The 17,432-nt window shown below is 43.4% G+C and overlaps 1 protein-coding gene across 3 annotated transcripts in view; it reads right to left on the bottom strand.

The window, feature by feature from the left end:
- Positions 1-17,432, bottom strand: part of FBXO42 (F-box protein 42) — a 91,211-nt gene that overhangs the window by 60,046 nt on the left and 13,733 nt on the right. The window contains exons 2-3 of one of the 3 annotated variants that reach the window (XM_017865313.1): positions 16,483-16,627; positions 2,782-3,048 (exon numbers count right to left, since the gene is read on the bottom strand). In XM_017865313.1, coding sequence (XP_017720802.1) covers positions 2,782-3,031 — 250 coding nt within the window. In that variant the 5' untranslated portion in view covers positions 3,032-3,048; positions 16,483-16,627. Of the gene's footprint in view, positions 1-2,781; positions 3,049-5,382; positions 5,418-16,482; positions 16,628-17,432 lie in introns of those variants that run through there. The other 2 variants (XM_017865314.1, XM_017865312.1) reach the window with 2 other exon arrangements.

Here is a 17,432-nt window from a genome sequence, read left to right as displayed (position 1 = left end):
GGCCTCTCAAAGTGCTGGGAATACAGGCATGAACCACTGTGCCCACTCAGAGGAATCTGTTTCTCCTGCTCAATTTTGCTGTGAACCTAAAAGTGCTCTTAAAAAAAAAAAGTGTATTAAAATTTAAAACAAAGAAACAAAACTATCTCATGGGAGACTTCTGCCAGAAAGATCGATCTAAGACTGTGAGTACTAGGGTAGGGTTCTTTTCTTAAAAAAAATTAAAAAAGAGGCCGGGCGCGGTGGCTCAAGCCTATAATCCCAGCACTTTGGGAGGNCCGGGCGCGGTGGCTCAAGCCTGTAATCCCAGCACTTTGGGAGGCCGAGACGGGCGGATCACGAGGTCAGGAGATCGAGACCATCCTGGCTAACATGGTGAAACCCCGTCTCTACTAAAAAATACAAAAAACTAGCCGGGCGAGGTGGCGGGCGCCTGTAGTCCCAGCTACTCGGGAGGCTGAGGCAGGAGAATGGCATGAACCCAGGAGGCGGAGCTTGCAGTGAGCTGAGATCCGGCCACTGCACTCCAGCCCCTGCGACAGAGTGAGACTCCGTCTCAAAAAAAATAAAAATAAAAATAAAAATAAAAATAAATAAAAAAGAAAGAAAAGAAAAGAAAAAAGAAAAGGATAGGATAGGATAGGGAGAAGAGAGAAAAGAAAAAAGAAAAGAAAACCAAAATAAGACTGCCAAAAAAAACCTAGGATAAATTCATAAATGTGATTAAATCACAGTCCCTTACCTGTGGTTTTCCTCCCTTTATTTGAGAAGTGAAAGCATGTATTTCCACAGTGCAGGGAGCCAATCTCTCCTGAAGAGCTCGTCAACTCAGAATATAGAAGCAGGCTGTGTGTGCCAGTATTAGCAGTTATAATCAAATAAGCACAGGGCCCATAGAGTAGTTTCAATATAGCTGGCTGTTAGCCCTCTAGGTGGATTTTGGGAGTTGACAAGGACTCCCCTCCCCATGAGAACCACCTTGATGCAAGGAAAACATTTTAAAACTGATTGATTCTGATCTAAAGATTGTTCTCTGTTATATCTCTGGTTGCCTTGTTCCCCCAGGAAAGAACACATCGAGACAACCCTCGCTTGATCAAAAATTACTCAACTTGATTGATCATCTTCAAACAAAAGCGGGCCCTTTCTCCTTAAGATGCAATGAAGCCACAAACTGCTTTCTGCTAATTAAAAATACAGCATGTCTAGCAACCTAAACATTTAGCAAAAAGCTGAAATCTTGATTAGGAAAAGGATGAAAAAAGGACCAGAATCTTGCTCTGTCGCCCAGGCTGGAGTCCAGTGGCGTGATCTCGGCTCACTGCAACCTCCACTTCCTGGGTTCAAGCAATTCTCCTGCCTCAGCCTCCCCAGTAGCTGGGATTATAGGCACCCACCACCACGTCCAGCTAATTTTTGTATTTTCAGTAGAGACAGGGTTTCACCTTGTCGGCCTGGCTGGTCTCGAACTCCTGATCTCAGGTGATCCGCTGTGTCAGCCTCACAAAGTGCTGGGATTACAGGCGTGAGCCACTGCACCCGGCCAAGAAACATATTTTAAAAAGTAAAAGATGTACATAGGGTCTTTGCTATTTAGAGATAAAATCAAGTGACAAATGCTTTCAAGAAAGCACAGTTGCTAAAAGTAGCTACTCAGAGACAATATGTAGCCTTAATCAGAGCATGGACTCTAAAGCCAGATTGCCTGAATGTGAATCTTTAATCCTGTATTTACTACCCATGTAAATAAGTTAACTGTGCCTCACACTCAGTTCTGTCATCTATAAAATGCAGTATGTTGGCCGGGCGCGGTGGCTCAAGCCTGTAATCCCAGCACTTTGGGAGGCCGAGACAGGCGGATCACGAGGTCAGGAGATTGAGACCATCCTGGCTAATTCGGTGAAACCCCGTTTCTACTAAAAAATACAAAAAACTAGCCGGGCGAGGTGGCGGGCGCCTGTAGTTCCAGCTACTCGGGAGGCTGAGGCAGGAGAATCGTGTAAACCCGGGAGGCGGAGCTTGCAGTGAGCTGAGATCCGGCCACTGCACTCCAGCCTGGGCCACAGAGCAAGCTCCATCTCAAAAAAAAAAAAAAACAATTTGCAGTATGTTCTAGTCATAGTTTGCTATGTGAATGTAAAGCAGTTACAATAGTGCTTGACACATGATAAAAGCTATGTTCACATTGGGTATTACTATTATCCCATATCCATTTCTATTTTGCCCATTCAAGAACAATACTATTAATTCACTTGGGAGGCCGAGGTGGATGGATCAGGAGATCGAGACCATCCTGGCTATCACAGTAAAACCCCATCTCTACTAAAAATACAAAAAACTAGCCGGGCGTGGTAACGGGCGCCTGTAGACTCAGCTACTCCAGAGGCTGAGGCAGGAGAATGGCGTGAACCCGGGAGGGGGAGCTTGCAGTGAGCCGAGATTGTGCCACTGGCTGGATTCTACCCTGGGCGACAGAGCGAGACTCTGTCTCAAAAACAAAACAAAAAAAAGAACAATACGATTAACCAGATCCACTCTAAGAATATGAAGCTTTTAAAAAGAATCCTCATTTTAAAAAATGCAAATGGGATTAGATACTTTAGTATTCAAGCTGTTCATTAAACTAACCAGGGTAAGAAAAAAAAGAAAATGTAGTATTGTCTAATACCAGGTTTTATAACCATAATACATTTAAGGGAGGAAAAAAACTAAATTTGGAGTCTGAAAATAAATCAATGAAATTTGAAATCAATAAATAAACCTTTCTCCTATCCACAGTACCTTTGATAAGTCGATACCACTGTTTGCAGACAAGGGCCGCAGTTTTGTGCTCCTGATATGGTGAGAGAAAGGACAGGATATACTCCAAAACCTCTTCTGGCAGCTCCGACATGGACCTATTATGTCTAGTCTCATCAGCCTCCAATAGTGGGTGAGGCTCCTCATCTTGCTCCATTGTCCCTTCCAGCACAGTTTCTTCCTGGTCCACAGCCATGAAACTGTCATCTTCACTGTCTGAGGAGCTGGCCATGACATTCCACTCAACAGCTGTAATAGGTAAAACACAAATAAGCTGTAATAGGTAAAACACAAATATCAGTATTGCACTGAAAGCAGCTCAAAAACAATTCAGGCATGCACATCTAAGCTCTTCATAATTTCGTTTCCACTCTCAGTATGAAATCTGCTCTTCAGCACTTTCCAACACCAGTTGTGAGCCACCTTAATTCGACAGGTACAGCTCAAATACGAAGCCCATCCCCAAAGGCTTCTGATTACATTTTTGTCTTCACTGAAAACCAGAGTGGCAGCCAAGTTCTGGTATAACCATAAACCAGAAAACTTGTTCTCCAACAATTCCTCTAACTCAAGAATCTGACTGACTGACAGCAAAGGGAAGAGCAACTAGCCTCCTTGGCCAGTAACAATGATCTAAGACTTCAAACTTCGAAGGAAAAACTAACTCTGGGTCCTGCAAAGATAACATTCTGAGAATATGGGTTAAGAAATAACAGTTTTTCGCAGGCACAGTGGCTCACATTCCCAGCACTCTGGGAGGCCAAGGCGGGCGGATCGCCTGAAGTCAGAAGTTTGAGACCAGCCTGACCAACATGGAGAAACCCCGTCTCTACCAAAAATTCAAAATTAGCCGGGCAGAGTGGCACATGCCTGTAATCCCAGTTACTCAGGAGGCTGAGGCAGGACAATCACTTGAACTTGGGAGGCAGAGTTGCAGTGAGTTGAGATCGTGCCACTGCACTCCAGCCTGGGCAACAAGAGCAAACCTCCAACTCAAAAAAAAAAAAAAAAAAAAAGAAAGAAAGAAAGAAAGAAAAGAAAGAACAGTTTTTCTAAGCTTTTATGCAAGATGAGTCACTTAACCTTTTTCCTGTTTGCCCCGAGAATACTCGCCAGCAGTGCCTGCAACTGCGGCATTGACCCCGAGTTAACTTTGCCAGAAACAAAAGACATCATTCTATTTATAGCATTCTGTTTTTAGTAGTGGTTATTTCCATTTACAAATAATTCTTGGTTGGGTGCACTGGCTAATGCCTGTAATCCCAGCACTTTGGGATTCTGAGGCGGGCAGATCACCTTAGGTCAGGAGTTTGAGACCAATGTGGGCAACATGGTGAAACCCCGTCTCTACTAAAAATACAAAAATTAGCCAGGTGTAGTGGAGCGTGCCTGTAATCCCAGCTACTCAGGAGACTGAGGCAGGAGAATCACTTGAACCTGGGAGACAGAGGTTGCAGTGAGCCGAGATCATGCCATTGCACTCCAGCCTGGGCCACAGAGCAAGACTCTGTCTCAAACAAAAAAAACAAACAAACAAAAAGAAAGAAGATAGTAAATGTTCCAAGAATAGGCTTCACTTGCTAAAATACCAAATACAAGGCAATATTTACAATAGAAAATATCATAAGAGATCCAGGCAGTAAAAAACTAGAACATGAATGTCTATCAACAACAGAACAGATAAATTGTGGTACATTCGCCATGAAATATTATAGAGGAAAGAACCACAGGTTACATACATATAAATAAATCTCTCAAACATAATGTTAAGCAAAAGAAGATAGAAGGCCAGATGCAGTGGCCTACGCCTGTAATCCCAACACTTTGGGAGGCCGAGGCAGGCGGATTACCTGAGGTCAGGAGATCAAGACCAGCCTGGCCAGCATGGTGAAACCCAGTCTCTACTGAAAAATATAAAAATTAGGCCAGGCCCAGTGGCTCACACCTGTAATCCCAGCACTTTGGGAGGACGAGGTAGGTGGATCATCTGAGGTCAGGAGTTTAAGACCTGCCTGGTCAACATGGTGATACTCCATCTCTACTAAAAATGCAAAAACTAGCCGGGCATGGTGGCGTATGCCTGTAGTCCCAGCTTCTAGGGAGGTAAAGGCATGAGAATCACTTGAACCTGGAAGGCGGGGGTTGCAATGAGCCGAGATCACTCCAATGCACTCCAGCCTGGGCAATAGAGTGAGATTGTCTCAACAAACAAACAAACAAAAAACCAAAATTTAGCCGGGCTTGGTGGCGCACGTGCCTGTAATCCCAGTTACTTGGGAGGATGAGGCAGGAGAATCACTTGAACCTGGGAGGCAGAGGTTGCAGTTAGCCAAGTTAGCAACTGCACTCCAGCCTAGACAATACAGCGAGACTCCATCTCAAAAACAAAAACAAAAAACAGAACACAGAAGAATGGGCAAGCACAGTGGTTCATCCCTATAATCCCAATGCTTTAGTAAGCCAAAGCAGAAGGATCATTTGAGGTCAGGAATTTGAGACCAGCCTGGGCAACAAAGTGAGGCACCATCTCTACAAAAAAATAATTAACCAGGTGTGGTGGCACACATCTGTGGTCCCACCTACCCAGGAGGCTGAACAGGAGGATTGCTTGAGCCCAAGAGTTCGAGGCTACAGGAAGCCATGATCACACCACTGGACTCCAGCCTGGGCAACAGAGTGAGACCCTGTCTCGTAGAAGAAAAAAAAGAAGAATATATACTGTATGATTACAATGATATTAAGTTCAAAATGAGGCAAAATTTATGCTGTTACAAGTAAGGTATCTGAGGTACTAGTAAAGTTCTGTTTCCTGATTGGGTACTGGTTACACAGATGTTTTTTGTTTGTAAAAAATTTACTGAGCTGAATACTCACGCATTTCTCTAAAGTTTGTCAAAATACTGGCTGGGTTGCAGTGGCTCATGCCTGTAATCCCAGAACTTTGGGAGGCCAAGGCAGGTGGATCACCTGAGGTTAGGAGTTTGAGACCAGCATGGCCAGCACGATGAAACCCCATGTCTACTAAAAACACAAAAATTAGTCGGGTGTGGTGGCATGTGCCTGTAATCCCAGCTACTCAGGAAACTGAGGCAGGAGAATCACTTGAATCCAGGAGGCAGAGGTTGCAGTGAGCTGAGGTCACTCCACTGCACTCCAGCCTGGGCGACGGAGCAAGACTCCATCTTAAATAAATGAAGTTTGCCAAAATAAGCCATTATCAGCAGTTACTTCTAGTGAGAATATTATTAATAATTTTAAAAATGTCTTCTTTGTGTTTATCTGTTGTCCCTAAATTTTCTACAAAGAAAACATACACACAGAGGCAGGCACCTCATTTATACTCCTATGACATGATACGCAAAGTCTGAGGTAAAACCAGTAAAATGAAGGAAATAGGGTGTTTTATGTAAGAACTGTGCTGCAGATTAGATTCTCCAGGAAACAGATGCTAAACAGAATTCAGAATGAAAAAAGTTTAATGGTAAGTAACTTCTGGAAGAAGTGCAGAAAGAGCAGGACTGGGCAGGAGGAACCATCAGACCACAATGCAGACCTGACAAAGCCTGTCCAACAGAGAGCTTGGGAGCAAAGACAGCCACTCAGGGAAATGTAGTACTGGGCAGAAAAGGCAAGGCTCTTAATCACTGCTTCGCTCAACCACTGGCAGAAGGCTCTAAAGCTGAGGCAGACACTAAAGGAGCTAACAGCTTCAGCTAGCTTCCTTACAGATGGACAGTCCTTTTGAAGGGATATTTTTATTATTTTTTAATACATTTATTTCCCTTGCTCCACACACATCTAACCATATTATTTACTATGCCACCCCACTTTACAAATTTCCAGCATTCCCTCTAGCACTGATGAAAGTAAGAATAATAAGGGTCTTCTCTTCCCAGTTCTTCCCAGAATTGGGAAAAGCTGGGTTGCGGGGGGGCAGGGACGAAGAGAAGAGTAATCTCGAAATATACTTTGGGGCTTTGAGAAAGATCTGAAATGTTCCAAAAAGTGACAGAGGGGGGAGAGCAGAGAACAGAAACCTCCTACCTCATCTCTACCACTGCAGTAATTCATGCACTAATTATGTGTAACATCTTTTAAAACTGGAAGAATCACATTAAGGAAAATGAAAACATGAACTCATAAAATTGCTTCCAAGATAATTTATCTACCAAAATGGCTGAAAGCTCATGATACTACAAATGTGTCCTAGCACAGTGGCTATTAGAATCTTAGTGATAATCAGCAATTGGTGGCTACTTGGAAGGACTGGAGCGGCTTAAGTCCACCTGGTGGTGTGGGGGAAAGCCAGTGATGGTGAGAAGGGAGCAATTCCCTTCATTCCCCAAAAGCAGACGAGTATTAAAATGGGTTTCCTGAAAACTGTATTAGAAAAAGGATCCCAGGCCAGGTGTGGTGGTTCACGCCTGTAATCCCAGCACTTTGGGAAGCTGAGGCAGGCGGATCACAAGGTCAGGAGTTTGAGACCAGCCTGGCCAACATGGTGAAACCCCATCTCTACTAAAAATACAAAAATTAGCCGGGCATGGTGGCGCGTGCCTGTAGTCCCAGATACTCGGGAGGCTAAGGCAAAAGAATTGCTTGAACCTGGGAGTTAACATTGCAGTGAGCCGAGATTATGCCACTGCCCTCCAGCCTGGGTGACAGAGTAAGACTCCATCTCAGAAAAAGAAGAGAAAAGAAAAGAAAAACGATCCTAGTTAGGCCTCCTTCCATGCTCATGTGGATAAAATGTTTTTCAACATGACTGACTTGCTAGAGGGAGGCCTTTCAAACAACAGAGACCTCCATTTCCAGCCCAAATTCCTGTCTTAAAACATACGCCGAGTGTGATGGCTCATGCCTGTAATCCCAGCACTTTGGGAGTCCAAGGCGGGTGGATCACCTGAGGTCAGGAGTTCAAGACCAGCCTGGCCAATATGGTGAAACCCCGTCTGTGGGGAAAAGAGAGGTCAGCCTGTTACTGTGTCTATATAGAAAGAAGTAGATTTAAGAGACTCCATTTGGTTCTGTATTTGAGATGCTGTTAATCTGTGACCCTACCCCCAACTTTGTCCTTGCAAGAGATATGTGCTGTGGTGACTTAAGGTTTAAAGGATTTTGGGCTGTACAGAATGCTTTGTTAAACAAGTGCCTAAAGGCTGCTTGTGGTTAAAGGTCATCACCATTCTCTTAATCTCTAGTAAGAGAAAAACATTTGTCTCCTGCCCAACCCTGGGCAATGGAACATCTCCGTGTAAAACCCATTGTGTGCTTTGTTTACTGAGCAAAGAGAAAACCACCTTTAGGAATAAGGTGGGATTTGCTGGAGCAATACTGCTAAAAGGTTTATGGAGATGTTTGCATATGCATCTCAAGGCACAGCATTTTCTTTTGAACTTATTCAGGTCACAAAGATCTTTATCTATATGTCTTACTGCTGATTTTCTCCCTAAAATGATCCTATTGTCCTGCCACTCCCTTATCTTTTTGATGGTAAAGATAATTATCAATAAATACTAAGAGAACTCAGAGACCGGTGCCGGCGTGGGTCCTCTGTAAGCTGAGCGCCGGTCCCCTGGGCCCCGCTTTTCTTTCTCTATACTTTGTCTCTGTGTCTTATTTCTTTTCTCAAGTCTCTCGTTCCACCTAACGAGAAACACCCACGGTGTGGAGGGGCAGGCCACCCCTTCACCTGTCTCTACTAAAAATACAAAACACTAGCTGGGCGTGGTGGCAGGTGCCTGTAATCCCAGCTACTCAGGAGGTTAAGGCAAGAGAATGGCTTGGACTGGAGAGGCAGAGGTTGCAGTAAGCCGAGATCACGCCATGCACTCTAGCCTGGGCAACGAAAGCAAACTCCATATCAGGGGAAAAAAAAAAAAAAATATCAAACCATGCCTTTTATGGTATGGAAAAATACCACTTCCCATAGTTCCTCTTACTCGTTCCCTTGTATATTATCATTTCCTACTGGCTAACTTCCCTGATTTATTAACTTTCATATATACATATATAAATATATATATACACACACATATATAATTTTTTTTTTGAGGTAGGGTCTCACTGTCACCCAGGTTGGAGTGAAGTGGTACGATCTCAGCTCACTGCAACCTGTGCCTCCCAGGTTGAAGTGATTCTCCCACCTGAACCTCTCAAGTAGCTGGCACGTGCCACCATGCCCAGCTAATTTTTTTTTTTTTTTTTTTGGGATGGGAGTCTCTCTCTGTGCCCCAGGTTGAGTGCAGTGGCATGATCAAATTTTTGTATTTTTCGTAGAAACAGGGTTTCACCATGTTAGCCAGGTTGGTCTCAAACTCCTGACCTCAAGTGATCCACCCACCTCAGACTCCCAAAGTGCTGGGATTACAGCCGTGTGCCACCGTGCCCAACCTAACTTTCTTATGTTTTTAACCTCCACTCAGTTCTAAAATTAACCAAGGAAAAGAGTCCAAAGAAATGGATTGGTTTGGCTGCAAGGTTGACATTTAAATTAAATACAGCATCTCAAATACAGTTGCTCCCTTGTACATTTTGACAGACTATAAGCCTAAGGTCTGTTGCAGAACAAAATGAATCAATGGAGGCTGCAAAAGATTATTTACATTACTATTTTTCCCAATCAGAATAAATTTGATTCAATAAAACAACTCACTCTCTTTCCAAATTGTCTGAAAATACAATAGCAAGCCAACATAAAGAGACTCATACTGCTGTAATAGCCAATATTAAGCAATTTCCACCATTCAACTGTTACACCCTCCACAAAAACATCAAACCCCATACCTTTGAGGGCATGTTTGCTAATTTGGCCCTAGGAACAGATGCCAAGGAGAACACACATGGGTGAGCTCAGATGCAACTCCTCTGTAATTACATGCCCAACACCAATTTGCATAGCACTTCTTTTTCACTTCCATGATTAGGTAACAAAATCATCACTCATATTCCCCCAAGGATATAGAGGCATTTTGAAACCCTGAGTTTTCTTGTTTTCATGCCAAAAGAAGCCCTATAAACTTTTCACACGTAAGTATACTAACTCAGTGAATGTAATTTTCATGAAACTGTTTAAAAGAAGTCCTTCTCACCTTTCACATTTGTGTTAGACCTTCTCAGCTTCCCCAACGGATTGAATGAATGTACTGGAATCTGAGCTCCCTGGGGACACGACCATTGGCCTAGGCATCTTTGTCTTCTTAGCACTAGGCATTCAAATGAGTGTACAGTTTACTGACATGTCTACTCAGAACACCTTTGTGCTGAGCTTGCATGGGTTTTTTTTTTTTTTTAAGATAGGGTTCTGGCCGAGCGCCGTGGCTCACGCCTATAAACCCAGCACTTTGGGAGGCCAGGGTGGACGAATCACCTGACGTCAGGAGTTCGAGACCAGCCTCAACAAGGAGAAACCCCGTCTCTACTAAAAAAACAAAAATTATCTGGGCATGGTGGCGCATGCCTGTAATCACAGCTACTTGGGAGGCTGAGGCAGGAGAATTGCTTGAACCTGGGAGGCAGAGGTTGCAGTGAGCCGAGATCGTGCCATTGTACTCCAGCCTGGGCAACAAGAGCGAAACTCTGTCTCAAAAAAATAAATAAATAAAATAAAAAATAAAGATAGGGTTCTGCTCTGTCACCCAGGCTATAATTGTACAGTGGCACAATTATAGCTCACTGCAGCCTTTAACTCCTAGGCTCAAGTGATCCTCTGTCCCAATGTTCCAAAGTGCTGGGAATACAGGTATAAGTCACTGTGCCCAGTCGTTATTTTATAATAGAAATTACATCATTAGGCCAGGTGTGGTGGCTCACGCCTGTAATCCCAGCACTTTGGGAGGCTGAGAAGTGAAAAAAAAAAAAAAAGAAGAAGGGACTGGACTGAATGTAGGCACCCACAGTCATCCCACAGCATGAGGGCTTCTGAGGTTTTAGGGACAAAGCAACAACCCTGAACAGATGTCATTATGAACTCATAAAATTAACCACCTCAGCAGCACTAATGGAGGCTAAGTACTAAATGCTACTCTTGAAAATATAAAATACTGTTGAATGAGAGATAGATAGACCATAAAATGATTCAATCTAAGACAATAAGCCTTCTTATGAATATACCACCATTATCATTGTATCAACTCAAATGAAAAAGTTATAGAAAGTAGAAAAGGACAAAATTAAAATTCTACCCTACTCTGTGCATTCAACAAATATCAATGAAACATTTGCTCTATGTAAAAATACTGTGCTTATTGCAAGCTTGACTACTATCAAATATTAAAAACACAAAAAGAAAAAATATACTGTGCTTAGCTCCCATACAAGGTACAAAAAGAAGATATGTCACTATTTGCTCTCAAAGAGATTGACCTAGTAAGAGCCAAGGATACATAAATTAATAATACCAACACAGAGCATTATATAATAAATGACCTATGAGACAAAACAAGAAGCTTTAGCGGTTCAAGGAAGAGATGGCTTCCAACCAGTATAAGGAAGATTCACAGACAAGCATTTCAGCTGAGTTTTAAAGACTAGGTAGAAGCCAGGTGTAGTGACTCACGCCTGTAATCCAAGCACTTTGGGAAGCCAAAGCAGGCAGAAAACTTGAGTCCAGGAGTTTGAGACTAGCCTAGGCAACACGACAAAACTCTTCTCTACAAAAAATACAAAAATTAGTTGGTCATGGTGGCGCACACCTGAAGTCCCAGCTACAGGGGGGTTGAGGTGCAAGGATCGCTTGCGCCAGGATGTTGATGCTGCAGTAAGCCAAGATCACACAACTACGCTCCAGCCTGGGTGACACAGCAAGACTCTGTTTCAAAAAATCAAAAAACAACAACAAAAATAAAGAATAGGTAGATTTCAAAGAATAAAATTGGAGAAGATAAAGGGATTAAACATTGTCAAATTATTATCCCTTAAGCTGATATCCTTTGCCACTCACAGAATTACCTTTAGAGCTGGGTGCAGTGGCTCACACCAGTAAACCCAACACTTCGAAAGGCCAAGATGGGCAGATTGCTTGAGCCTAGGAGTTCGTGACCAGCCAAAGCAATAAAGGGAGACCCTGTCTCTATAAAAAACACAAAAATTGGCTGGGCACGGTAGCTCACGCCTGTAATCCCAGCACTTTGGAAGGCCGAGGTGGGTGGATCACGAGGTCAGGAGATCGAGACCATCCTGGCTAACACGGTGAAACCCCATCTCTACTAAAAATACAAAAAATTAGCTGGACGTTGTGGCGGGCGCCTGTAGTCCCAGCTACTCAGAAGGCTGAGGCAGGAGAAGGGCATGAACCCAGGAGGCGGAGTTTGCAGTGAGCCGAGATTGCGCCACTGCACTCCAGCCTGGTGAGACTCTGCCAATTAGCCAGGCATGGTAGTGCAAATCTGTTGTCCCAGCTACATGGGAGGCTGAGATGGGAGGATCTCTTGAACCCAAGACGTGGAGGCTGCAGTGAGCCAAGATCATGCCACTGCACTCCAGCTTGGGCAATAGAGCAAGCTTCTGTCCCAAAACAACAACAACAACAAAACAGAGTTACCTTTAAGACAAAAAAAAAAAAAAAAAACTAAAACTGAAAAAAACATTTTTTACCCAATTGTTTTTACCGTAAGTACACACTAATATTTTAAATTCTACACTAACAAAGAGTATAATCTAGAGGCTCCTTATTACTGACAGTCTGTTTTGAAAAAAAAAGCCTAGAAACAGAGTAATTTGGCACAACCATTGTTGCTATTAGCAAACTGAGCTATTACGACAAGCAAAGTCAGGAAGCTATTTTACAAAGCATACCAAATTTCATAACAGATACCAGCTGCAGTTTTTAAAAATGGTGAACTCATTAGTGTGTTACCCAATTAAGATTCCCTTAATAAAACAGAAAATTTTAAATGGAAAATAAAGTATTCCCACAAACTACCCATCAATATACTTTCTTTTTTTGTTGCTTTGTTTTTGAGACAGAGTCTGGCTTTGTCACCTAGGCTGGAGTGCAGTAGAACTCACTCAAGCGATTCTCCTACCTCAGCCTCCAGAGTAGCTGGGATTACAGGCATGCACCACCACGCCCAACTTATTTTTGTATTTTTAGTAGAGACAGGGTTTCACCATGCTGGCCAGGCTAGTCTCGAACTCCTGACCTCAGGTGATCCGCCCACCTCGGCCTCCTAGAGTACTGGGATTACAGGCGTGAGCCACTGCATCCAGCCGAAAATTTCATATGGAGAACCATATGTTTTAAATTCAGCAAAATGTTTTATTTGGTAGAAAGGTATAATGGAGGCTGGGCACGGTGGCTCACGCCTGTAATCCCAGGACTTTGGGAAGCAAGGCAAGTGGATCACTTGAGTTCAGGAGTTCAAGACCAGACTGGGCAACATGGTGAAACTCCATCTCTACAAAAAATACAAAAATTAGCGTGGTGTGGTGGTGCACACTTGTAGTCTCAGCTACTCAGGAGGCCAAAGTAGGAGGATCACTTGAGTCCAGGAGGTAGAGGTTGCAGTGAGCCAAGATCGCACCGCTGTATTGCAACCTGGACAACAGAACCAAACCCTGTCTCACAAAAAAAAAAAGAAAGAAAGAAAAAATATAGTCTTGCGTTAATTCCGATACGTGATTTTTTTTAAGGATTTGTAAGTCATCTAAAACACACAAGCCAGAATCATGTTAATTCTGATGGGTGATTTTTTTTAAGGATTTATAAGTCATCTAAAACACACAAGCCAGTCATCTTAATCTTTTTTTTTTTTTTTTTTTTGAGACGGAGTCATGGCTCTGTCACCCCACACGGCTGGAGTGCAGTGGCCGCTATCTCAACTCACTACAAGCTCCGACCTCCCGGAAACTTCACGCCATTCTCCTGCCCTCAGCCACCGAGCACTGAATGACTACAGTGTGCCCGCCACCCGCGACCGGACCTTTAAAGTTTTTTGTTATTTTTCTAGTAATGAGATTGGGGTTTCACCGTGTGTAGCCAGGATCGGATCTCGACTCCCCTGACCTCGTGATCAGCGGTCTCGGACCTCCAAAGTGCGTGGGATTACAGGCTTGAGCCACCGCAACGCAACCCCCCCGGGCCCCCAGAATCATCTTCATATTCCTGATACGGTTAATTCTGATAGGTGATTTTTTTTCTAGGATTTATAAGTCATCTGAAACACATAAGCCAGAATCAACTACACCTTTCATTACTCACATAATTTAAACAAACTAACAAAACATGGAGATGAGCTACACAAATGTCATCTGAGTAATGGCTAAAGGCCCTTAAACAAGATAGGTCTGCTCTGAAAACATTCAGTTTACTATGAACCATTTAATCTTTCTAATCCCAAAACGTGTCAACCAGGAAGCCTGCTCACTTACACAGCACCATCTCTCTCTATGACCCACTTCTAAACGTCATTTTAACTTCCTTTTTTTCCCCATTAGACCGTACACTATTTGAGAGCAGAGACTAAGCCATATTTATCTTTGTACATCTGGCACATTAGTAGACACCTTATCAATATCAGTGATTTTTTCATGAATGAAGATCATAAAGTCCCTCACTGATGAGGGATGTTAATGACTCACTTCTGGCTGCAAAGTATACTCTTGAGGTGTTCAGTGTTGAAAGACTTCACTGAACCACACTTTCACATGGCCTTGCTTATGACCATAAGCACAAAGCCATCTGTAAGACAGTTCATCTTAGTTGGGAGTAGAGCATAAAATCCATTCTTCTTCATTGACGAATTTACTGAAATAAAAATAAATCTTAACCAAAGGCATAATTACACTTTTATGTTAATCTGCAATAGTCAGGAGCCCAGCTGAAAACCAAAACCAAACCAAAACAAAAATGCTGACTTTTAATTGTGATAAGTCCCAGAAGAAAAACATTAAAAGGAGTGCAAAATTAGAAAGATAAATAGATTCAGAGTTAAAGATAGAGCCTAAAGTATTTCGCCCAAACCATTCAATTCTTTAAAGCATTTTAGATCATGAGGTCAGGAGATCGAGACCATCCTGGCTCATACGGTGAAACCCCGTCTCTACTAAAAAATACAAAAAACTAGCCGGGCGACGAGGTGGGCGCCTGTAGTCCCAGCTACTCGGGAGGCTGAGACAGGAGAATGGCGTGAACCCCGGAGGCGGAGCTTGCAGTGAGCTGAGAGCCGGCCACTGCACTCCAGCCTGGGCGGCAGAGCAAGACTCCGTCTCAAAAAAAAAAAAAATAATAATAATAATAATAATAAAGCATTTTAAAATCCAAGTAACACAGAAAAGTGACAATCCTAAGAGCAGAGCTGGATGAATTACTGCAAAGTAAACACGATCTCTTTTATTTTAAGATGGGAAAGTTTTTGTTTTGTTTTGTTTTGTTTTGTTTTGAGATGGAGTCTCGCTCTGTCGCCCAGGCTGGAGTGCAGTGGCCGGATCTCAGCTCACTGCAAGCTCCGCCTCCCGGGTTCACGCCATTCTCCTGCCTCAGCCTCCCGAGTAGCTGGGATTACAGGCGCCGCCACCTTGCCCGGCTAGTTTTTTTTGTACTTTTTAGTAGAGACGGGGTTTCACCGTGTTAGCCAGGATGGTCTCGATCTCCTGACCTCGTGATCCGCCCGTCTTGGCCTCCCAAAGTGCTGGGATTACAGGCTTGAGCCACCACGCCCGGCTTGTTTTGTTTTTTAAGACGGAGTCTCACTCTGTCGCTCAGGCTGGAGTGCAAAGGCGCAATCTTGGCTCACTGCAACCTCTGCCTTGTGGGTTCAAGCGATTCTCTTACCTCTGCCTCCCAAGTAGCTGGGACTATAGACACACACCACCACACCTGGATAATTTCTATATTTTTAGTAGAGACTGGGTTTCACCATATTGGCCAGGCTGGTCTCAAACTCCTGACCTCAAGTGATCCGCCCGCCTCAGTCTCCCAAAGCACTGGGATTATGGTGGGGGGGGGGGGGACCCACCACGCCCAGCTGTAAAAGTTTTAAACAATCAAAATGATAGACATATCCAAGTCACTTAGCTTATACTGACAATTGCCACTATGAGAAATTCCAAGGTTTTCTATAAAACCGGTAAGACTCAAAGCTAACAATCCACATTTGTCAAAACCCACAGCATCAAAGAGTGAAATTTAATAGATGTAATTTAAAACAACAAAACAAAACACATGTGTAGGAGGCTGGGGTTCCCAGATTATGACAAAATAATCTAACTACATTACTAATATATGAGACCACCTTGGGTGGAGGAAAAGGTGTTAACGTAAGTAACTTTGGAAACAAGGGGCAGCTGTAAGACTATAAAGGCAAAAGAAACTGCATATAAGCACTAGTGTCTACTTGACAAAGTTGTTTCTCACAAAAGTAGAGGCTAGCAATACTAATCCAGCCATATATGTATACTGGCATTGAACGATTAAGTAAATAGTTGGCAGATGGCTAGACCCAAGTTTCTTATTGGAGTGGGAATTTACAGACAGTCAAGGAAGGAGAATAGAATGATCCTGTGATAATGGATTAGAGTAGGAGACAGGATGAACTCATGTTTAAATAGATACAGATGGTTACATATAGAAATATTTACAATTGGTGTATAATACACGCACACACATATATATACATGTGTTAGTATACACTCATCTACCACCTTGTTCTATTAGCTGAAAGGGCCTACAAGTAATAAGCATACCTAGCACCCAGATGTTCTTTCCAATGCCATTCTCCAACAAAAGAAACCAGGGCTCCTTGGTGAAATGGCAGAATCCAGGAGAAGGATAGGAAATATATAAGAAGAGCCTGGAGAATCCAGTACTGCCACAAAGTAAGGAAGTGCCCTAAAAACAAAACAAAAGAAAATTGATGGGATTGTGTAAAAGGGGCAAAGGAGACTGATCAAAGAGCTCCTGATGGTCAAAACTGAAACAGCTGGGCCACAAAATAAATTGGTACTGGATTAATACCCAAAGTAGAGGCCAGGTGCTGTGGCTCATGCCTGTAACCCTAGCACTTTGGCAGACTGAGGCAGGTGGAGTGCCTGCACTCAGAAGTTCGAGACCAGCCTGGGCAAAACGGTGAAACCCCGTTTCTACTAAAATACAAAAAATTAGCCAGGTGTGGTGGTGTGCACCTGTAGTCCCAGCTACTCGGGAGGCTGAGGCAGAAGAACTGCTAGTACCAGGGAGGCAGAGGCTGCAGTGAGCCGAGATCACACCACTGCCCTCCAACATGGGTGACAGAGGGAGACTCCATCTCTAAATCAATCAACCAATCAATCAATGAATCCCAAACTACAAAATAAATATCCACAAATTCATATTGATATAACTGATTAAGAAAAAAAAAAAAAAAAAGGCCGGGTGCAGTGACTCATGCCTGTAATCCCAGCATTTTGGGAGACCAAGGGAGGCAGATCATGAGGTCAGGAGTTTGAGACCAGCCTGGCCAAAATGGTGAAACCCCATCTTTACTAAAAATATGAAAAATTAGCCAGGTGTGTGGTGGTACACACCTGAAAGCCCAGCTACTAGGGAGGCTGAGGCAGAATTACTGGAACCCAGGAGGCAGAGGCAGGAGTGAGGCAAGATCTCGCCATCGTACTCCAGCCTGGGAAACAGAGCAAGACTCCGTCTTTGGCGGGGG

This window comes from Rhinopithecus bieti, unplaced genomic scaffold (assembly GCF_001698545.2).
Source record: "Rhinopithecus bieti isolate Rb0 unplaced genomic scaffold, ASM169854v2 scaffold_81031, whole genome shotgun sequence".
NCBI classification, from domain to species: Eukaryota; Metazoa; Chordata; class Mammalia; order Primates; family Cercopithecidae; genus Rhinopithecus; species Rhinopithecus bieti.
This window is presented reverse-complemented; position numbering and strand designations above follow the sequence as displayed.